This window comes from Hyla sarda, unplaced genomic scaffold (genome assembly GCF_029499605.1).
Source record: "Hyla sarda isolate aHylSar1 unplaced genomic scaffold, aHylSar1.hap1 scaffold_1245, whole genome shotgun sequence".
Lineage (NCBI taxonomy): Eukaryota > Metazoa > Chordata > Amphibia > Anura > Hylidae > Hyla > Hyla sarda.
Window position 1 is genome coordinate 27,501 of NW_026607866.1, and position 24,796 is coordinate 52,296.

At 47.3% G+C, this 24,796-nt stretch overlaps 1 protein-coding gene across 5 annotated transcripts in view; it reads left to right on the forward strand.

Moving 5' to 3' along the window:
• The window catches only part of LOC130303809 (oocyte zinc finger protein XlCOF6.1-like), a 30,642-nt gene extending 14,785 nt beyond the window's left edge, over positions 1–15,857 (forward strand). Inside the window, exons 2-8 of one of the 5 annotated variants that reach the window (XM_056551850.1) lie at positions 1,744–1,916; positions 8,729–8,830; positions 9,458–9,536; positions 10,113–10,210; positions 10,287–10,398; positions 10,798–10,886; positions 10,958–15,857. In XM_056551850.1, the coding sequence (XP_056407825.1) occupies positions 8,780–8,830; positions 9,458–9,536; positions 10,113–10,210; positions 10,287–10,398; positions 10,798–10,886; positions 10,958–11,929 (1,401 nt within the window). In that variant the 5' untranslated portion in view covers positions 1,744–1,916; positions 8,729–8,779 and the 3' untranslated portion in view covers positions 11,930–15,857. Of the gene's footprint in view, positions 1–1,624; positions 1,917–8,728; positions 8,831–9,421; positions 9,537–10,112; positions 10,211–10,286; positions 10,399–10,797; positions 10,887–10,957 lie in introns of those variants that run through there. The other 4 variants (XM_056551854.1, XM_056551852.1, XM_056551851.1 and 1 more) reach the window with 4 other exon arrangements.
• The last annotated feature ends 8,939 nt before the right edge of the window (positions 15,858–24,796 follow it).

Consider the following 24,796-nt stretch of genomic DNA (forward strand, 5'->3'; position numbering starts at 1 on the left):
TATGACAACAATATATGAGGACGGGGATGGGATATGATAACAATATATGAGGACGGGGACGGGATATGACAACAATATATGAGGATGGGACAGGGGGACGGAATATGACAACAATATATGAGGATGGGGATGGGATATGATAACAATATGAGGACGGGGACGGGATATGACAACAATATATGAGGATGGGACAGGGGGATGGGATATGACAACAATATATGAGGATGGGACAGGGGGACGGGATATGACAACAATATATGAGGACGGAACAGGGGAACGGGATATGACAACAATATATGAGGACGGGACAGGGGAACGGGATATGACAACAATATATGAGGACGGGACAGGGGGACGGGATATGACAACAATATATGAGGACGGGACAGAGGGACGGGATATAACAATATATGAGGACTGGACAGGGGGACGGGATATGACAACAATATATGAGGACTGGACAGGGGGACGGGATATGACAACAATATATGAGGACGGGACAGGGGGACGGGATATAACAATATATGAGGACGGGACATGGGGACAGGATATGGGGTCGGGATATGAGGACAGGATATGGGGTCGGGATATGACAACAATATATGAGGACGGGACAGGGGGACGGGATATGACAACAATATATGAGGACGGGACAGGGGGACGGGATATGACAACAATATATGAGGACGGGACAGAGGGACGGGATATGACAACAATATATGAGGACGGGACAGGGGGACGGGATATGACAACAATATATGAGGACGGGACATGGGGACAGGATATGGGGTCGGGATATGAGGACAGGATATGGGGTCGGGATATGACAACAATATATGAGGACTGGACAGGGGGTCTGGATATGACAACAATATATGAGGACGGGACAGGGGGACGGGATAAAACAATATATGAGGGCGGGACAGGGGGACGGGATATAACAATATATGAGGACGGGACATGGGGACAGGATATGGGGTCGGGATATGACAACAATATATGAGGACGGGATATGAAGTCAGAAGCTTCCTCCTTTGTTGATTTTCCTCCCCAACAAGGATTAGGAAGGAAAAACCGGGCAACGCCGGGGACTCAGCTAGTGAGGACTAAAGGGTAACCCGACTCAGGGCCCAGAGGAGAAGAGACGCCCAGTGTGCGCTGTGAGTGATTGACATAGAATGACAAAGAGAATAAGGAATGAAGATAATATAATGAAGGAAAATGGAGAAAGGAAGAAAAGTAAAGACAAATGAGATCAGAAGGGCTTATGGGTAACAAAAAGATTCAAAATACAATGAAAATCTGTATAGTAGATCAGAAGAGGAAGAAATAATGGAGAAATTTACATCATAGAATCATAAAATCCAAACACATTGGGATAATGATGAAAATATAATAAACGTTTTACATAAAAATTAATAAGGAATATTGAAAAATGTGAAAAATTATTAAAAATTAGGAGAAAACCAAACTATATAAATAAAACGGGTGAAGAAAATTTCTAGAAAGAAAAAAAACTTCAGTCACGTGATGGGGGGGGGGTCGGATCATGTGACGGGGGGGGGGGTCGGATCACATGGCAGGGGGTCGGATCACACAGGTGGAGCAGAATTATAAACATTAATGCCCTCGGGGTGAGGAAGCTCAAGTGCATTAATTATCCAAGGATTGTGGCCCCTGGATTAGTGCAGGTCAGGACAGACATGTCAGTGCTTCGTATAAATGATCTCTCTCCATACACAGCAGTAGGGAAGAAGACATCTGGAGAGTGTGTGGCCCTCAGCAGGTCAGGAGGATGGAGCAGGGCCCGGGGCCCCATCACGGAGCCTCCACCTCCCTCACTGATACCTGAGAGGAACAATGAGCAGAAGATCCTAGAACTCACCCACAAGATGATGGAGCTGCTGACTGGAGAGGTGAGCGCTGCTGGGAATGCTGGGACATTATACAGGAACACAAGGGATGATGGGTCTGGATGATGACTGGATCATTGTGTGTGTCAGGTTCCTATAAGGTGTCAGGATGTCACTGTCTATTTCTCCATGGAGGAGTGGGAGTATATAGAAGGACACAAGGATCTGTACCAGGACATAGTCATGATGGAGGAGTGGGAGTATATACAAGGATCTGTACAGAATATAGTCATGATGGAGGAGTGGGAGTATATACAAGGATCTGTACAGGATATAGTCATGATGGAGGAGTGGGAGTATATACAAGGATCTGTACAGGATATAGTCATGATGGAGGAGTGGGAGTATATATACAAGGATCTGTACAGGATATAGTAATGATGGAGGAGTGGGAGTATATACAAGGATCTGTACAGGATATAGTCATGATGGAGGAGTGGGAGTATATACAAGGATCTGTACAGGATATAGTCATGATGGAGGAGTGGGAGTATATACAAGGATCTGTACAGGATATAGACATGATGGAGGAGTGGGAGTATATAGAAGGACACAAGGATCTGTACCAGGACATAGTCATGATGGAGGAGTGGGAGTATATACAAGGATCTGTACAGGATATAGTCATGATGGAGGAGTGGGAGTATATAGAAGGACACAAGGATCTGTACCAGGACATAGTCATGATGGAGGAGTGGGAGTATATACAGGGGTCTGTACAGGATATAGTCATGATGGAGGAGTGGGAGTATATATACAAGGGTCTGTACAGGATATAGTCATGATGGAGGAGTGGGAGTATATATACAAGGGTCTGTACAGGATATAGTCATGATGGAGGAGTGGGAGTATATACAAGGATCTGTACAGGATATAGTCATGATGGAGGAGTGGGAGTATATACAAGGGTCTGTACAGGATATAGACATGATGGAGGAGTGGGAGTATATACAAGGGTCTGTACAGGATATAGTCATGATGGAGGAGTGGGAGTATATATACAAGGATCTGTACAGGATATAGACATGATGGAGGAGTGGGAGTATATACAAGGATCTGTACAGGATATAGTCATGATGGAGGAGTGGGAGTATATATACAAGGGTCTGTACAGGATATAGACATGATGGAGGAGTGGGAGTATATACAAGGATCTGTACAGGGTATAGTCATGATGGAGGAGTGGGAGTATATACAAGGGTCTGTACAGGATATAGTCATGATGGAGGAGTGGGAGTATATACAAGGGTCTGTACAGGATATAGTCATGATGGAGGAGTGGGAGTATATATACAAGGGTCTGTACAGGATATAGTAGTAGACAGGCAGAGGTCGGGGCAGGTGGTGCTGGTGTTTAGTAGTAGACAGGCAGAGGTCGGGGCAGGCGGTGCTGGTGTTTAGTAGTAGACAGGCAGAGGTCGGGGCAGGCGGTGCTGGTGTTTAGTAGTAGACAGGCAGAGGTCGGGGCAGGCGGTGCTGGTGTTTAGTAGTAGACAGGCAGAGGTCGGGGCAGGCGGTGCTGGTGTTTAGTAGTAGACAGGCAGAGGTCGGGGCAGGCGGTGCTGGTGTTTAGTAGTAGACAGGCAGAGGTCGGGGCAGGCGGTGCTGGTGTTTAGTAGTAGACAGGCAGAGGTCGGGGCAGGCGGTGATGGTGTTTAGTAGTAGACAGGCAGAGGTCGGGGCAGGCGGTGCTGGTGTTTAGTAGTAGACAGGCAGAGGTCGGGGCAGGCGGTGCTGGTGTTTAGTAGTAGACAGGCAGAGGTCGGGGCAGGCGGTGCTGGTGTTTAGTAGTAGACAGGCAGAGGTCGGGGCAGGCGGTGCTGGTGTTTAGTAGTAGACAGGCAGAGGTCGGGGCAGGCGGTGCTGGTGTTTAGTAGTAGACAGGCAGAGGTCAGGGCAGGCGGTGCTGGTGTTTAGTAGTAGACAGGCAGAGGTCGGGGCAGGCGGTGCTGGTGTTTAGTAGTAGACAGGCAGAGGTCGGGGCAGGCGGTGATGGTGTTTAGTAGTAGACAGGCAGAGGTCGGGGCAGGCGGTGCTGGTGTTTAGTAGTAGACAGGCAGAGGTCGGGGCAGGCGGTGATGGTGTTTAGTAGTAGACAGGCAGAGGTCGGGGCAGGCGGTGCTGGTGTTTAGTAGTAGACAGGCAGAGGTCGGGGCAGGCGGTGCTGGTGTTTAGTAGTAGACAGGCAGAGGTCGGGGCAGGCGGTGCTGGTGTTTAGTAGTAGACAGGCAGAGGTCGGGGCAGGCGGTGCTGGTGTTTAGTAGTAGACAGGCAGAGGTCGGGGCAGGCGGTGCTGGTGTTTAGTAGTAGACAGGCAGAGGTCGGGGCAGGCGGTGATGGTGTTTAGTAGTAGACAGGCAGAGGTCGGGGCAGGCGGTGCTGGTGTTTAGTAGTAGACAGGCAGAGGTCGGGGCAGGCGGTGATGGTGTTTAGTAGTAGACAGGCAGAGGTCGGGGCAGGTGGTGCTGGTGTTTAGTAGTAGACAGGCAGAGGTCGGGGCAGGCGGTGCTGGTGTTTAGTAGTAGACAGGCAGAGGTCAGGGCAGGCCAGATAAAATAAAGCTGGGCCTTTTCCTAATGTAACAGGAACAGGATAGACCTTGCATAGTACAGGGACCAAATGGACTTTTGTTGCTCAGGGATAGGAACCAGGAGAGAGGAGGAGCAGACATGATGCCGGACACAGGAGAGAGGAGGAGCAGACATGATGCCGGACACAGGAGGAGCAGACATGATGCCAGACACAGACAGGAGAGAGGAGGAGCAGACATGATGCCAGACACAGGAGAGAGGAGGAGCAGACATGATGCCAGACACAGGAGAGAGGAGGAGCAGACATGATGCCAGACACAGGAGAGAGGAGGAGTAGACATGATACTAGACACAGACAGGAGAGAGGAGGAGCAGACGTGATGCCAGACACAGACAGGAGAGAGGAGGTGCAGACATGAAGCCGGACACAGAAAGGAGAGAGGAGGAGCAGACGTGATGCCAGACACAGGAGAGAGGAGGAGCAAACATGATGCCAGACACAGACAGGAGAGAGGAGGAGCAGACATGATGCCAGAGACAGACAGGAGAGAGGAGGAGCAGACGTGATGCCAGATACAGACAGGAGAGAGGAGGAGCAGATGTGATGCCGGACACAGACAGGAGAGAGGAGGAGCATACATGATGCCGGACACAGACAGGAGAGAGAAGGAGCAAACATGATGCCAGACAGGAGAGAGAAGGAGCAGACATGATGCCAGACACAGACAGGAGAGAGGAGGAGCAGACATGATGCCAGACACAGGAGAGAGGAGGAGCAGAAGTGATGCCGGACACAGACAGGAGAGAGAAGGAGCAGACATGATGCCAGACAGGAGAGAGAAGGAGCAGACATGATGCCAGACACAGACAGGAGAGAGGAGGAGCAGACATGATGCCAGACACAGGAGAGAGGAGGAGCAAACATGATGCCAGACACAGACAGGAGAGAGGAGGAGCAGACATGATGCCAGATACAGACAGGAGAGAGGAGGAGCAGATGTGATGCCAGATACAGACAGGAGAGAGGAGGAGCAGAAGTGATGCCGGACACAGACAGGAGAGAGGAGGAGCATACATGATGCCGGACACAGACAGGAGAGAGAAGGAGCAGACATGATGCCAGACACAGACAGGAGAGAGAAGGAGCAGACATGATGCCAGATACAGACAGGAGAGAGGAGGAGCAGAAGTGATGCCGGACACAGACAGGAGAGAGGAGGAGCATACATGATGCCGGACACAGACAGGAGAGAGAAGGAGCAGACGTGATGCCAGACAGGAGAGAGAAGGAGCAGACATGATGCCAGACACAGACAGGAGAGAGGAGGAGCAGACGTGATGCCAGACAGGAGAGAGAAGGAGCAGACATGATGCCAGACACAGACAGGAGAGAGTAGGAGCAGACATGATGCCAGACACAGACCGGAGAGAGGAGGAGCAGACATGATGCCGGACACAGACAGGAGAGAGGAGGAGCAGACATGATGCCAGACAGGAGAGAGGAGGAGCAGACGCAGACATGATGCCAGACACAGACCGGAGAGAGGAGGAGCAGACATGATGCCGGACACAGACAGGAGAGAGGAGGAGCAGACATGAAGCCAGATACAGACAGGAGAGAGGAGGAGCAAACATGATGCCAGACACAGACAGGAGAGAGGAGGAGCAGACATGATGCCAGACAGGAGAGAGAAGGAGCAGACATGATGCCAGACACAGACCGGAGAGAGGAGGAGCAGACATGATGCCGGACACAGACAGGAGAGAGGAGGAGCAGACATGATGCCAGATACAGACAGGAGAGAGGAGGAGCAAACATGATGCCAGACACAGACAGGAGAGAGGAGGAGCAGACATGATGCCAGAAACAGATAGGAGAGAGAAGGAGCAGACGTGATGCCAGACACAGACAGGAGAGAGGAGGAGCAGACGTGATGCCGGACACAGACAGGAGAGAGGAGGAGCAGACGTGATGCCAGACACAGGAGAGAGGAGGAGCAAACATGATGCCAGACACAGGAGAGAGGAGGAGCAGACATGATGCCAGATACAGACAGGAGAGAGGAGGAGCAGACGTGATGCCAGATACAGACAGGAGAGAGGAGGAGCATACATGATGCCGGACACAGACAGGAGAGAGGAGGAGCAGACGTGATGCCAGACACAGACAGGAGAGAGGAGGAGCAGACATGATGCCAGACAGGAGAGAGAAGGAGCAGACATGATGCCAGATACAGACAGGAGAGAGGAGGAGCAGACATGATGCCAGAAACAGATAGGAGAGAGAAGGAGCAGACGTGATGCCAGACACAGACAGGAGAGAGGAGGAGCAGACGTGATGCCAGACACAGACAGGAGAGAGGAGGAGCAGACGTGATGCCAGACACGGGAGAGGAGGAGCATACGTGATGCCAGACAGGAGAGAGGAGGAGCAGACGTGATGCCAGACACAGACAAGAGAGAGGAGGAGCAGACATGATGCCAGACACAGGAGAGAGGAGGAGCAAACATGATGCCAGACACAGACAGGAGAGAGGAGGAGCAGACATGATGCCAGATACAGACAGGAGAGAGGAGGAGCAGACGTGATGCCAGATACAGACAGGAGAGAGGAGGAGCAGAAGTGATGCCGGACACAGACAGGAGAGAGGAGGAGCATACATGATGCCGGACACAGACAGGAGAGAGGAGGAGCAGACATGATGCCAGACAGGAGAGAGAAGGAGCAGACATGATGCCAGATACAGACAGGAGAGAGGAGGAGCAGACATGATGCCAGATACAGACAGGAGAGAGGAGGAGCAGACATGATGCCAGATACAGACAGGAGAGAGGAGGAGCAGACATGATGCCGGACACAGACAGGAGAGAGGAGGAGCAGACAAGATGCCAGATACAGACAGGAGAGAGGAGGAGCAGATGTGATGCCAGACAGGAGAGAGAAGGAGCAGACGCAGACATGATGCCAGACACAGACCGGAGAGAGGAGGAGCAGACATGATGCCGGACACAGACAGGAGAGAGGAGGAGCAGACATGATGCCGGACACAGACAGGAGAGAGGAGGAGCAGACATGATGCCAGATACAGACAGGAGAGAGGAGGAGCAGACGTGATGCCAGATACAGACAGGAGAGTGGAGGAGCAGACGTGATGCCAGATACAGACAGGAGAGAGGAGGAGCAGACATGATGCCAGACAGGAGAGAGGAGGAGCAGACGTGATGCCGGACACAGACAGGAGAGAGGAGGAGCAGACATGATGCCGGACACAGACAGGAGAGAGGAGGAGCAGACATGATGCCAGATACAGACAGGAGAGAGGAGGAGCAGACGTGATGCCAGATACAGACAGGAGAGAGGAGGAGCAGATGTGATGCCAGACAGGAGAGAGAAGGAGCAGACGCAGACATGATGCCAGACACAGACCGGAGAGAGGAGGAGCAGACATGATGCCGGACACAGACAGGAGAGAGGAGGAGCAGACATGATGCCGGACACAGACAGGAGAGAGGAGGAGCAGACATGATGCCAGATACAGACAGGAGAGAGGAGGAGCAGACGTGATGCCAGATACAGACAGGAGAGAGGAGGAGCAGACGTGATGCCAGATACAGACAGGAGAGAGAAGGAGCTGACATGATGCCGGACACAGACAGGAGAGAGGAGGAGCAGACGTGATGCCAGATACAGACAGGAGAGAGGAGGAGCAGACGTGATGCCAGATACAGACAGGAGAGAGGAGGAGCAGACGTGATGCCAGATACAGACAGGAGAGAGGAGGAGCAGACGTGATGCCAGATACAGACAGGAGAGAGGAGGAGCAGACATGATGCCAGACACAGGAGAGAGGAGGAGCAGACATGATGCCAGACACAGACAGGAGAGAGGAGGAGCAGACGTGATGCCAGATACAGACAGGAGAGAGGAGGAGCAGACGTGATGCCAGATACAGACAGGAGAGAGGAGGAGCAGACGTGATGCCGGACACAGACAGGAGAGAGGAGGAGCAGACGTGATGCCGGATACAGACAGGAGACAAGCCCTGAGTAGAGCAGAGATGGTGGCTCCTTTCTTCAGGAGATTCAGTGACTGTGGACACCAGAATAAGCATCAGGGGAGAGACCAGGAGGAAATGTACGAGAGGGAAACAGTCCTGACATTACTGTATCTTCAGTCCCCTGTGACGGTCGCTCTTTGCCCATTTAGTGTAGATATAGATTTACACCAAATCCATTCTTGGATTTAAATATGTTGACATTATCATAATCTAATTCCTGTTTCAGACATTGTACTTCTTCTTCTGTTTGGTTCCCTGATGAACCTGAAGACATCTTATGGGAGAAACTTGTCGGTACCTGGAGCAGACTAAATATACGCGTTATATGGTATGGAAATGTCTGGCTGGACACTAGCATCTTTTTATCCTGTCATTTTGTTATTTTATCCTTCACTTTGTCACAGGTGAGAGACCGCTTCAGTGGTGAGGGCACCCTAATAAATAGATGGGAACCCCAAAAGGAAGGGTCAGAGGGTGGGGTCTTGGAGACAGAGTGCCCTCTAACCTCCTCTATCCCGGTCTACTCTCTCCATTTAGTCCCCATGATGCCCTTAGGATTTTTCCCTCTACATGTTGGATTTAGGGGCATCCATTGCTCCGGAGACCATTTTTATTGCACAGTTTTGGGTATTTGTTTAGGGTTTTGCAGCTAATTAATATTTTTGAAATGAATGAGTTTTGTTTTATCATTTGTACCTGATCAGAGTTTTTTATTTGGGATTATTTGTTCACCTTCTGACTAATATCTGGTAGGAACGTTCTTTGTTATTTGCGCCTCAGCAGAGGGAACAACTTTCTGGTGAGGAGTAAATAAAAAAGAAGTGTATAAAATGCCTAATAAATCTGGTGCAATATTTTGTGGGCACAAATTCAGACATATTTCTGGGGCATTTTTCTCAGTACTTGTCTAATATTGCAGGATGGCTCCATTGTGTCCTGATATTTCCCCATACAGAATAAGGAGAACAGAGAAGGACACAAGCATCTATACGAGGTCGTGGTGATGGAGGACCACCGGCCCCCCACATCCCTGGGTAAGAGGAGAGCAGCCATTCCTCCCAGATATACTATATAGACCATGTAGGGGTGGATGAGGATTAGTCGGAGGATGCAGCAGGTTTGTCTCGGACTGTGTAATAATTCTGACCGTAAAGAAAAATTTATCCCCTATCTGCAGGATAGGGGATAAGTTTTAGATCGCGCGCACGGGGGGGGTCCGAGTGCTTTGGCCCCTCGCGATCGTCTGTACGGAGCCCTGGCTCTCCAATGGAGTGGTGTGTCACGACCCCGCCCGAAGCCTGGGCCACCACGCCCCCTCCATATATCTCTATGGGAGAGCTGTTCGGCAATCTTCGGCTCTCCCATAGAGATATATATGGAGGGGGTGTGGCGGCCCAGGCTTCGGGCGGGGATCGTGACACGTCCCTCTCTGGGAGAGCCGGGGCTCCGTACAGACAATCGCGGGGACCACAGCACTCGGACCCCCGCGATCTAAAACTTATCCCCTATCCTATTCTCTGTATGGTCGGCACGAGACTTATCCTTTAAGCGGAGCCAGAATCTTGTGGCCAATAGTAATTCTGCCCCAACCAATACATAATGTCCTACAGATCAGTCTATGAGGAGGAAACCACTGAAGAGAGGATCTGGTCTTCTGTACTCTCAGGATTGTCCGGAGGAAGATCTCAATGTCCCGCGGGGTCTTCAGGTGGATTACATTGGTGTTCATTAGAGTCTGACGAGAAGCTCCGGCACATGGTAATGTCTACTGACTGTTTCTGTAGGATGAAGATCTGATTGATATTAAAGTAGAAGTTATAGAGGAGGAGGAGGAGATGTATCTGATGGGTGACCAGCCGTGTAAGGAGGAGGAGAGTCCTGTAGAGATCGCCCCCGGTGAGTAATGGCCTCTATACAGAAGTGACTTATTCTCTGTAATTTCTTATTCTACACCCTATAAAGATACCCTGGTGGAGGATGAAGAGGCTCAGCTGCTGCTCCGGCGTCACGTCATTATTAGCAGTACACGCTCATATGACATCCTCCTCACTATCGGGAACACCACAATATAAAGGGTGTATCTCCATCTTTTACCATTAGGCGACCTCTGATCCCCCAGTGTATATTTCCTCACCAAGGAATTGACCCTCCAGACATTGGGTCATGAGATTAGTTTACTCTGTGAGGTGTCTCTGCTGATACCGTAGTGTTGCTCCTCGGCTGACATCACTCTGAGGATTGTCTATACCCAGTGATAAACTAATATTCACACCATGTATCACTGGTCTCCTATAGATGGATCCAATGTAAAAAGAAAAGCGCTCCAGGAGATGAGTCCTTACTCCCCAGATGAAGAAGATTCTGATGTCCCACAAGACCACCAGGTATCATAACCAGAAACCAAATAAATGTCATTTCAATAAAACTATAATTATATATGTATTTTTCTCTTCAGGATGAAGATTTACTTGATTTTAAAGTTAAGGTTATTGAAGATGAGGAGGGAGAAGACGAGGAGGAGGAGGAGGAGGAGATGGTGAGTGACATTAAGGAGGAGGAGGTCCCAGTGGCGATCAGCACAGATTTACCCCAGACTCCACACAGTAAACATCCACCCACAAATGATGAGGAACAGTCCCTCGATTCAGATCACATTGGTGGAAACCTATATTCTTGTTCTGTATGCAGAAAGTACTTTAAGAAGAAGGCAAATTTTATTCGACATCAGAGAATCCACACTGGGGAGAAACCATTTCCATGTTCTGAGTGCGGGAAATGTTTTACCCAGAAATGTGATTTTATTCAGCACCAGAGAATTCACACCGGGGAGAAACCATTCTCCTGTCTTGATTGCGGGAAATCATTTACAAAAAAGTCCAATCTCGTCGAACACCAAAGAATTCACACGGGGGAGAAGCCCTTTTCGTGTTTCGAGTGTGAAAAGTGTTTTGCAAGGAAGTCTGAACTTTTTCGTCATGAGAGGAGTCAGCACACTGGTAAACGGCTATTCTCATGTTCTGTATGTGGGAAATGCTTCACTCAGAAATCTGATCTAATGCAGCACCAGAGCTTCCACACGGCTCAGAAGTGGTATTCATGCTCAGAATGTGGGAAATGCTTTACCTGGAAGTACAACCTTGTAAAACACCAGCGCGTTCACACCGGGGAGAAGCCATTCCCGTGCTCTCAGTGCGGGAAATGTTTTACTAAGAAGTGTAACCTGGACGAACATCAGAAAATTCACGCTGGGGAGAAACCATTTTCCTGCTCAAATTGTGGGAAACGTTTTACATCAAAATCCAACCTTGTCACACATGAGCGAATTCACACGGGAGAGAAACCATTCTCCTGTTCTCAGTGTGGGAAGTGTTATACAAGGAAGGCCAACCTCATGGAGCACCAGAGAGTGTGTGACAAGGCCTCGTAGTCTTCTCTATGGAGCCGTGTCAGGAGTGCAGAGGAGAAGCCTGAACACAGCCGGACACTATGACCCCAATAAACCAGAAAATGTTCATGAAAATGCACTAAACCTAAGTGACATCTTTCCTGCCGCTAAGATACGTGGAGAATCCGGCAGGTGACGTTTCTACAGGTTCTGGTCACTCTTCTTAGATTGAGTTCTGACCCTTGTTTATCTGATTTTTAAGGGGCCGGTGCCATAAAATTGTTACTATTTGCATAACCACAAGATATGCAACTTAGCAATATGTACTTATAGTCAGTAATAAGGATTTCTGGCACTTACCCTGTTCCGAAAGTCTATTCCTTCTTTCTGTATGTAAATTGTGTCATCTCGCTCTCCCAAGACTTTGCTTCAGATTTAGCTTGGATTAGAGTTCAAACCCACCCACTGAGTGACATCACCGCCTTCGGCCCACCCCCTCAGTCATTTCCTTAGAGTATTGATAGTGTAAGTCCCGCCCCTCCAGGTATGTCCTTAAAGAGGATGGACTGAAGGTGGTGACATGACTTAGGTGCGGGCCTTACAATGTGTTATCTAGAGGGTTGGCTGTAGGTGGTGACATCACTCAGGGGGCCGGCTTAAACTTCAAGATCAGTTCATACCCAGTCCCTTAGACAAGCTATATGCAAAGTAAAGTCTTTGAAAGGAAGGGGGGAGGGGGAATGCGGGGGGATGTAAGTTATGTATTGAAGGAAGGAAAGAGCACATGACAAGTTCCAAAACTCATCAGGGAGATTTATCAAAAGTGATGCAGTTGCCCATAGTAACCAATCAGATCGCTTCTCTTATTTTTCAGAGGCCTTTACAAAAATAACAAGCGATCTGATTGGTCGTTATGGGTAACTGCACCTCTTTTCTTCTGCACAGTTTTGTCTACTCATTATTGCTGACCATAAGTATCAGCTCTGGAAAAGAGACGGCTTCTAATACCAGTCAGGCCAGAGACCTTTCACCTAATGAAGTGCGTACCGGATCCAAATCTAGTCTTACGGGAAAAGAATCAGAACCTTGTGTGGTCGTCTATGTCCTCCTCCAATGGACCAGCTGGATGGTAAAAACAGTGCAAGTAGTTCCTCAAAGGTAGTAGGAATAGAATACTAACTATTCTGCACGACACAGATGAAAAGAATTGAGTGAGGAAAAGGAGGGATAGGATCAAAGAGGAAAAGGAGGGATAGGATCAGAGAGGAAAAGGAGGGATAGGATGAGAGAGGAAAGGAGCGATCGGATGAGAGAGAAAAGGAAGGGATCGGATGAGAGGGGAAAGGAAGCGATCGGATGAGAGAGGAAAGGAAGCGATCGGATGAGAGGGGAAAGGAAGGGATCGGATGAGAGGGGAAAGGAAGGGATCGGATGAGAGGGGAAAGGAAGGGATCGGTTCAGAGAGGGAAGGGATCGGTTCAGAGAGGGAAGGGATCGGATCAGAGAGGAAAGGAAGGGATCAGAGAGGGAAGGGATCGGATGAGAGAGGAAAAGGAGGGATCGGATGAGAGGAAAGGAAGGGATCGGATGAGAGAGGAAAGGAAGGGATCGGTTGAGAGAGGAAAAGAAGGGATCGGATGAGAGGGGAAAGGAAGGGATCAGAGAGGGAAGGGATCGGATGAGAGAGGAAAAGGAGGGATCGGATGAGAGAGGAAAAGGAGGGATCGGATGAGAGAGGAAAAGGAGGGATAGGATCAGAGAGGAAAAGGAGGGATAGGATCAGAGAGGAAAAGGAGCGATCGGATGAGAGAGGAAAGGAAGGGATCGGATCAGAGAGGAAAAGGAGGGATCGGATCAGAGAGGAAAAGTAGGGATAGGATGAGAGAGGAAAAGGAGGGATAGGATCAGAGAGGAAAAGGAGGGATAGGATCAGAGAGGAAAAGGAGGGATCGGATCAGAGATGAAAAGGAGCGATCGGATGAGAGAGGAAAGGAAGGGATCGATGATAGGAAAGGAAGCGATCGGATGAGAGAGGAAAGGAAGCGATCGGATGAGAGGGGAAAGGAAGGGATCGGATGAGAGGGGAAAGGAAGGGATCGGATGAGAGGGGAAAGGAAGGGATCGGTTCAGAGAGGGAAGGGATCGGATCAGAGAGGAAAGGAAGGGATCAGAGAGGGAAGGGATCGGATGAGAGAGGAAAGGAAGGGATCGGATGAGAGAGGAAAGGAAGGGATCGATGAGAGGAAAGGAAGGGATCGGATGAGAGAGGAAAAGGAGGGATCGGATGAGAGGAAAGGAAGGGATCGGATGAGAGAGGAAAGGAAGGGATCGGTTGAGAGAGGAAAAGAAGGGATCGGATGAGAGAGGAAAGGAAAGGATCGGATGAGAGGGGAAAGGAAGGGATCGGATCAGAGAGGGAAGGGATCGGATCAGAGAGGAAAAGGAGGGATCGAATCAGAGAGGAAAGGAAGGGATCGGATGAGAGAGGAAAGGAAGGGATCGGATCAGAGAGGGAAGGGATCGGATCAGAGAGGAAAAGGAGGGATCGGATGAGAAAGGAAAGGAAGGGATCGGATGAGCGAGGAAAGGAAGGGATCGGATGAGAGGGGAAAGGAAGGGATCGGATCAGAGAGGAAAAGGAGGGAGCTGATCAGAGAGGAAAAGGAGGGATAGGATCAGAGAGGAAAAGGAGGGATCGGATCAGAGAGGAAAAGGAGGGATCGGATGAGATAGGAAAGGAAGGGATCGGATCAGAGAAGAAAGGAAGGGATCAAATCAGAGAGGAAAGGAAGGGATCGGATCAGAGAGGAAAGGAAGGGATCGGATCAGAGAGGAAAGGAAGGGAACGGATGAGAGAGGAAAAGGAGGGATCGGATGAGAGAGGAAAAGGAGGGATCGGATGAGAGAGGAAAGGAAGGGATCGGATGAGAGAGGAAAGGAAGGGATCGGATGAGAGGGGAAAGGAAGGGATCGGATCAGAGAGGGAAAAAAAGGGATCGGATCAGAGCGGAAAAAAGGGATGGGATCAGAGAGGAAAAGAAGGGATCGGATCAGAGAGGAAAAGAAGGGATTGGATTAGAGAGAGGAAAAGAGAGCGGATCAGAGCGAGGAAAAGAAGGGATCAGAGAGGAAAAGGGGATCAAAGAGGAAAAGAAGGGATCAGAGGAAAAGAAGGGATCGGATCAGAGTAAGGAAAAGAAGGGATCAGAGAGTAAAAGAAGGGATCAGAGAGGAAAAGGGGATCAAAGAGGAAAAGAAGGGATCAGAGGAAAAGAAGGGATTGGATAAGAGTTAGGAAAAGAAGGGATCAGAGGAAAAGAAGGGATCAGATGTGGCTGTACAGGTGGAGATACAGTAAGTGTCAGGTTAAACTGTCCCAGACGATGGTTTATAATAACAAGGTCTACAGCGGACATGGGGGACAACAAAGTTATAGACCATTAGACCGTCACCTCATTCCAATATGGCACAACCGTAGGATGACAGACCTCAGCTGGGGTGATGCGCACAGTGAGGACGAAACGGGCTCCAAGGGCCGAGCCGAAGTCCTGTAAAGGTAGGAAAAAAACATCAAAAAGATGCAAAAAAGACTCCGGCTGAAGACCCCGAAGAATGGAGTCACATCTGCTGAACACCTGATGGTCATACAGAGGCCGGTGGAGGATCGGTGAGGATCCGGAGATGCAGATTTATCTTTGTGAAGGACATAAATCAAGGCTATCCTGGAAGATCACCGCATTGAATATTATAATTTGGAAGAAGTTTATAGAATAAAACAAATTTCTTCATTGTACTTAAACACATGAAACCTACGAATAGTAAAAGATGAAAAACAGAGAATTTCCAGAGCGGTTTATTATAACGTTACATACATTGTATCTTGTGGTTTTGTGTTTATTTATGACCACTTTATCGTATTCATATTATTTCAGGTGATGGAGCCTTTTTTACAATTTGCCTTCTCTTAAGGCTCCATATAAACCTGATGGTCAGACCTCCAGATAACTAGGTCATAATCGCCCCCCACTTTACTATTCTGTGCTGCAGAGGGGTCGGGGCAGGGTTCTCTTCTGTGCTGCACAGAGGTCGGGGCAGGGTTTTCTTCTGTGCTGCAGAGGGGTCGGGGCAGGGTTCTCTTCTGTGCTGCAGAGGGGTCGGGGCAGGGTTCTCTTCTGTGCTGCAGAGGGGTCGGGGCAGGGTTCTCTTCTGTGCTGCAGAGGGGTCGGGGCAGGGTTCTCTTCTGTGCTGCACAGAGGTCGGGGCAGGGTTTTCTTCTGTGCTGCAGAGGGGTCGGGTCAGGGTTCTCTTCTGTGCTGCAGAGGGGTCGGGGCAGAGTTCTCTTCTGTGCTGCAGAGGGGTCGGGTCAGGGTTCTCTTCTGTGCTGCAGAGGGGTCGGGGCAGGGTTCTCTTCTGTGCTGCAGAGGGGTCGGGTCAGGGTTCTCTTCTGTGCTGCAGAGGGGTCGGGTCAGGGTTCTCTTCTGTGCTGCAGAGGGGTCGGGGCAGGGTTCTCTTCTGTGCTGCAGAGGGGTCGGGTCAGGGTTCTCTTCTGTGCTGCAGAGGGTCGGGGCAGGGTTCTCTTCTGTGCTGCAGAGGGGTCGGGGCAGGGTTTTCTTCTGTGCTGCAGAGGGGTCGGGGCAGGGTTTTCTTCTGTGCTGCAGAGGGGTCGGGTCAGGGTTCTCTTCTGTGCTGCAGAGGGGTCGGGTCAGGGTTCTCTTCTGTGCTGCAGAGGGGTCGGGTCAGGGTTCTCTTCTGTGCTGCAGAGGGGTCGGGTCAGGGTTCTCTTCTGTGCTGCAGAGGGGTCGGGGCAGGGTTCTCTTCTGTGCTGCAGAGGGGTCGGGGCAGGGTTCTCTTCTGTGCTGCAGAGGGGTCGGGGCAGGGTTCTCTTCTGTGCTGCAGAGGGGTCGGGTCAGGGTTCTCTTCTGTGCTGCACAGAGGGGTCGGGGCAGGGTTCTCTTCTGTGCTGCAGAGGGGTCGGGGCAGGGTTCTCTTCTGTGCTGCAGAGGGGTCGGGGCAGGGTTCTCTTCTGTGCTGCAGAGGGGTCGGGGCAGGGTTTTCTTCTGTGCTGCAGAGGGGTCGGGTCAGGGTTCTCTTCTGTGCTGCAGAGGGGTCGGGTCAGGGTTCTCTTCTGTGCTGCAGAGGGGTCGGGTCAGGGTTCTCTTCTGTGCTGCAGAGGGGTCGGGTCAGGGTTCTCTTCTGTGCTGCAGAGGGGTCGGGGCAGGGTTCTCTTCTGTGCTGCAGAGGGGTCGGGGCAGGGTTCTCTTCTGTGCTGCTGAGGGGTCGGGGCAGGGTTCTCTTCTGTGCTGCAGAGGGGTCGGGGCAGGGTTCTCTTCTGTGCTGCAGAGGGGTCGGGTCAGGGTTCTCTTCTGTGCTGCAGAGGGGTCGGGTCAGGGTTCTCTTCTGTGCTGCAGAGGGGTCGGGGCAGGGTTCTCTTCTGTGCTGCAGAGGGGTCGGGGCAGGGTTCTCTTCTGTGCTGCTGAGGGGTCGGGGCAGGGTTCTCTTCTGTGCTGCAGAGGGGTCGGGTCAGGGTTCTCTTCTGTGCTGCAGAGGGGTCGGGGCAGGGTTCTCTTCTGTGCTGCAGAGGGGTCGGGGCAGGGTTCTCTTCTGTGCTGCAGAGGGGTCGGGGCAGGGTTCTCTTCTGTGCTGCAGAGGGGTCGGGTCAGGGTTCTCTTCTGTGCTGCACAGAGGTCGGGGCAGGGTTTTCTTCTGTGCTGCAGAGGGGTCGGGTCAGGGTTCTCTTCTGTGCTGCAGAGGGGTCGGGTCAGGGTTCTCTTCTGTGCTGCAGAGGGGTCGGGTCAGGGTTCTCTTCTGTGCTGCACAGAGGGGTCGGGGCAGGGTTCTCTTCTGTGCTGCAGAGGGGTCGGGGCAGGGTTTTCTTCTGTGCTGCAGAGGGGTCGGGCAGGGTTCTCTTCTGTGCTGCACAGGGGTCGGGGCAGGGTTCTCTTCTGTGCTGCACAGGGGTCGGGGCAGGGTTCTCTTCTGTGCTGCACAGGGGTCGGGGCAGGGTTCTCTTCTGTGCTGCACAGGGGTCGGGGCAGGGTTCTCTTCTGTGCTGCACAGGGGTCGGGGCAGGGTTCTCTTCTGTGCTGCACAGGGGTCGGGGCAGGGTTCTCTTCTGTGCTGCAGAGGGGTCGGGGCAGGGTTCTCTTCTGTGCTGCACAGGGGTCGGGGCAGGGTTCTCTTCTGTGCTGCACAGGGGTCGGGGCAGGGTTCTCTTCTGTGCTGCAGAGGGGTCGGGTCAGGGTTCTCTTCTGTGCTGCAGAGGGGTCGGGGCAGGGTTCTCTTCTGTGCTGCACAGGGGTCGGGCAGGGTTCTCTTCTGTGCTGCAGAGGGGTCGGGGCAGGGTTCTCTTCTGTGCTGCAGAGGGGTCGGCTTCACTCGTCTTATAGACATTAGATTCCAGTCCTCAATGGTTTAGGTTGTGAATTACAGATTTCTCTCTTAAAGGGGTACTCCGCCCCTAGACATCTTATCCCTATCCAAAGGATAGGGATAAGATGTCAGATCGCCACGGTCCCGCTGCTGGGGACCCCACTATCATTACAGCACAGAGCGAGTTCGCTCTGTGCGTAATTACGGGCGATACAGGGGACGGAGCAGCGTGACGTCATGGCTCCGCCCCTCGTGACATCACTGCCCGTCCCCTTAATGCAAGTCTATGGCAGGGGGCGCGACGACTGCCACGCCCCCTCCCATAGACTTGTATTGAAATGGGCGGGCCGTGGCGTCACAATGGGAGGGGTAGGCTCTGGTGGCGGTTTATCTATATGGGGAGGGGTAGGCTCTGGTGGCGGTTTATCTATATGGGGAGGGGTAGGCTCTGGTGGCGGCTTATCTATATGGGGAGGGGTAGGCTCTGGTGGCAGCTTATCTATATGGGGAGGGGTAGGCTCTGGTGGCGGCTTATCTATATGGGGAGGGGTAGGCTCTGGTGGCAGCTTATCTATATGGGGGAGGGGTAGGATCTGGTGGCAGCTTATCTATATGGGGAGGGGTAGGATCTGGTGGCAGCTTATCTATATGGGGAGGGGTAGTCTCTGGTGGCAGCTTATCTATATGGGGAGGGGTAGGCTCTGGCGGCAGCTTATCTATATGGGGAGGGGTAGTCTCTGGTGGCAGTTTATCTATATGGGGAGGGGTAGGATCTGGTGGCGGCTTATCTATATGGGGAGGGGTAGGCTCTGGTGGCGGCTTATCTATATGGGGAGGGGTAGGCTCTGGTGGCAGCTTATCTATATGGGGAGGGGTAGGATCTGGTGGCGGCTTATCTATATGGGGAGGGGTAGGCTCTGGTGGCAGCTTATCTATATGGGGAGGGGTAGGCTCTGGTGGCGGCTTATCTATATGGGGAGGGGTAGGCTCTGGTGGCGACTTATCTATATGGGGAGGGGTAGTCTCTGGTGGCAGCTTATCTATATGGGGAGGGGTAGGCTCTGGTGGCGACTTATCTATATGGGGAGGGGTAGGCTCTGGTGGCAGCTTATCTATATGGGGAGGGGTAGGCTCTGGTGGCGACTTATCTATATGGGGAGGGGTAGTCTCTGGTGGCGGTTTATCTATATGGGGAGGGGTAGGCTCTGGTGGCGGCTTATCTATATGGGGAGGGGTAGGCTCTGGCGGCGGCTTATCTATATGGGGAGGGGTAGTCTCTGGTGGCGGTTTATCTATATGGGGAGGGGTAGAATCTGGTGGCGGCTTATCTATATGGGGAGGGGTAGGCTCTGCTGGCAGCTTATCTATATGGGGAGGGGTAGGCTCTGCTGGCAGCTTATCTATATGGGGAGGGGTAGTCTCTGGTGGCGGCTTATCTATATGGGGAAGGGTAGTCTCTGGTGGCGGCTTATCTATATGGGGAGGGGTAGGCTCTGGTGGCAGCTTATCTATATGGGGAGGGGTAGGCTCTGGTGGCAGCTTATCTATATGGGGAGGGGTAGGCTCTGGTGGCGGTTTATCTATATGGGGAGGGGTAGTCTCTGGTGGCAGCTTATCTATATGGGGAGGGGTAGGATCTTGTGGCGGTTTATCTATATGGGGAGGGGTAGTCTCTGGTGGCGGTTTATCTATATGGGGAGGGGTAGTCTCTGGTGGCGGTTTATCTATATGGGGAGGGGTAGGCTCTGGTGGCGGTTTATCTATATGGGGAGGGGTAGGCTCTGGTGGCGGTTTATCTATATGGGGAGGGGTAGTCTCTGGTGGCAGCTTATCTATATGGGGAGGGGTAGGCTCTGGTGGCGGTTTATCTATATGGGGAGGGGTAGTCTCTGGTGGCGGTTTATCTATATGGGGAGGGGTAGGCTCTGGTGGCGGTTTATCTATATGGGGAGGGGTAGTCTCTGCTGGCAGCTTATCTATATGGGGAGGGGTAGTCTCTGCTGGCAGCTTATCTATATGGGGAGGGGTAGGCTCTGGTCGCAGCTTATCTATATGGGGAGGGGTAGGCTCTGGTCGCAGCTTATCTATATGGGGAGGGGTAGGCTCTGGTCGCAGCTTATCTATATGGGGAGGGGTAGGCTCTGGTCGCAGCTTATCTTTCCTTAAACAATAGTCAGGTGGAATTTCCAGCACGTGTGACCCATGTCCCTAAAGCTGTATACAGTCATATACATATATACACACAGTCATATACATATATATACACAGTCATATACATATATATACACAGTCATATACATATATACACACAGTCATATACATATATACACACAGTCATATACATATATACACACAGTCATATACATATATACACACAGTCATATACATATATACACACAGTCATACATATATATACACAGTCATATACATATATACACACAGTCATATACATATATACACACAGTCATATACATATATATACACAGTCATATACATATATACACACAGTCATACAGTCATATACATATATATACACAGTCATATACATATATACACACAGTCATATACATATATACACACAGTCATATACATATATACACACAGTCATATACATATATACACACAGTCATATACATATATACACACAGTCATATACATATATACACACAGTCATATACATATATACACACAGTCATATACATATATACACACAGTCATATACATATATATACACACAGTCATATACATATATACACAGTCATATACATATCTACACACAGTCATATACATATATACACACAGTCATATACATATATACACAGTCATATACATATATACACACAGTCATATACATATATACACACAGTCATATACATATATACACACAGTCATATACATATATATACACAGTCATATACATATATACACACAGTCATATACATATCTACACACAGTCATATACATATATACACACAGTCATATACATATATACACACAGTCATATACATATATATACACAGTCATATACATATATACACACAGTCATATACATATCTACACACAGTCATATACATATCTACACACAGTCATATACATATATATATACACAGTCATATACATATATACACACAGTCATATACATATATACACACAGTCATATACATATATACACACAGTCATATACATATATACACACAGTCATATACATATATACACACAGTCACATACATATATACACACAGTCATATACATATATACACACAGTCATATACATATATACACACAGTCATATACATATATACACACAGTCATATACATATATACACACAGTCATATACATATATACACACAGTCATATACATATATACACACAGTCATATACATATATATATACACACAGTCATATGCATATATACACAGTCATATACATATATACACACAGTCATATACATATACACACACAGTCATATACATATACACACACAGTCATATACATATATACACACAGTCATATACATATATACACACAGTCATATACATATATACACACAGTCATATACATATATACACACAGTCATATACATATATACACACAGTCATATACATATATACACACAGTCATATACATATATACACACAGTCATATACATATATACACACAGCCATATACATATATACACAGTCATATACATATATACACAGTCATATACATATATATACACAGTCATATACATATATATACACAGTCATATACATATATATACACAGTCATATACATATATACACACAGTCATATACATATATACACACAGTCATATACATATATACACACAGTCATATACATATATACACACAGTCATATACATATATACACACAGTCATATACATATATACACACAGTCATATACATATATACACACAGTCATATACATATATACACACAGTCATATACATATATATACACACAGTCATATACATATATACACAGTCATATACATATATACACAGTCATATACATATATACACACAGTCATATACATATATACACACAGTCACATACATATATATACACACAGTCACATACATATATATACACACAGTCATATACATATATACACACAGTCATATACATATATATACACAGTCATATACATATATATACACAGTCATATACATATATACACACAGTCATATACATATATACACACAGTCATATACATATATACACACAGTCATATACATATATACACACAGTCATATACATATATACACACAGTCATATACATATATACACACAGTCATATACATATATACACAGTCATATACATATATACACAGTCATATACATATATACACACAGTCATATACATATACATACACACAGTCATATACATATATATACACACAGTCATATACATATATATACACACAGTCATATACATATATATACACACAGTCATATACATATACACACACAGTCATATACATATATACACACAGTCATACATATATATACACACAGTCATACATATATATACACACACAGTCATATACATATATACACACAGTCATATACATATACACACAGTCATATACATATATATACACACAGTCATATACATATACACACACAGTCATATACATATATACACACAGTCATATACATATATACACACAGTCATATACATATATACACACAGTCATATACATATATACACACAGTCATATACATATATACACACAGTCATATACATATATACACAGTCATATACATATATACACACAGTCATATACATATATACACACAGTCATATACATATATACACACAGTCATATACATATATATACACAGTCATATACATATATACACAGTCATATACATATATACACAGTCATATACATATATACACACAGTCATATACATATATACACACAGTCATATACATATATACACACAGTCATATACATATATATACACACAGTCACATACATATATACACACAGTCACATACATATATACACACAGTCACATACATATATACACACAGTCACATACATATATACACACAGTCACATACATATATACACACAGTCACATACATATATACACACAGTCACATACATATATATACACACAGTCACATACATATATATACACACAGTCACATACATATATATATACACACAGTCACATACATATATACACACAGTCACATACATATATATACACACAGCCACATACATATATATACACACAGTCACATACATATATATACACACAGTCACATACATATATATACACACAGTCATATACATATATACACACAGTCATATACATATATACACACAGTCATATACATATATACACACAGTCATATACATATATACACACAGTCATATACATATATACACACAGTCATATACATATATACACACAGTCATATACATATACACACAGTCATATACATATATATATACACAGTCATATACATATATACACACAGTCATATACACACAGTCATATACATATATATATACACACAGTCATATACATATATATACACACAGTCATATACATATATATACACACAGTCATATACATATATATACACACAGTCATATACATATATACACACAGTCATATACATATATACACACAGTCATATACATATATACACACAGTCATATACATATATACACACAGTCATATACATATATACACACAGTCATATACATATATATACACACAGTCATATACATATATACACACAGTCATATACATATATACACACAGTCATATACATATATACACACAGTCATATACATATATACACACACAGTCATATACATATATATATACACACAGTCATATACATATATATACACACAGTCATATACATATATATACAGTCATATACATATATACACAGTCATATACATATATACACAGTCATATACATATATACACAGTCACATACATATCTACACACAGTCACATACATATCTACACACAGTCACATACATATCTACACACAGTCACATACATATATACACACAGTCACATACATATATACACAGTCATATACATATATACACACAGTCATATACATATATACACACAGTCATATACATATATACACAGCCATATACATATATACACACAGTCATATACATATATACACAGCCATATACATATATACACACAGTCATATACATATATACACAGTCATATACATATATACACACAGTCATATACATATATACACACAGTCATATACATATATACACACAGTCATATACATATATACACACAGCCATATACATATATACACACGGTCATATACATATATACACACGGTCATATACATATATACACACAGTCATATACATATATACACAGTCATATACATATATACACACAGTCATATACATATATACACAGTCATATACATATATACACACAGTCATATACATATATACACAGTCATATACATATATACACAGTCATATACATATATACACACAGCCATATACATATAC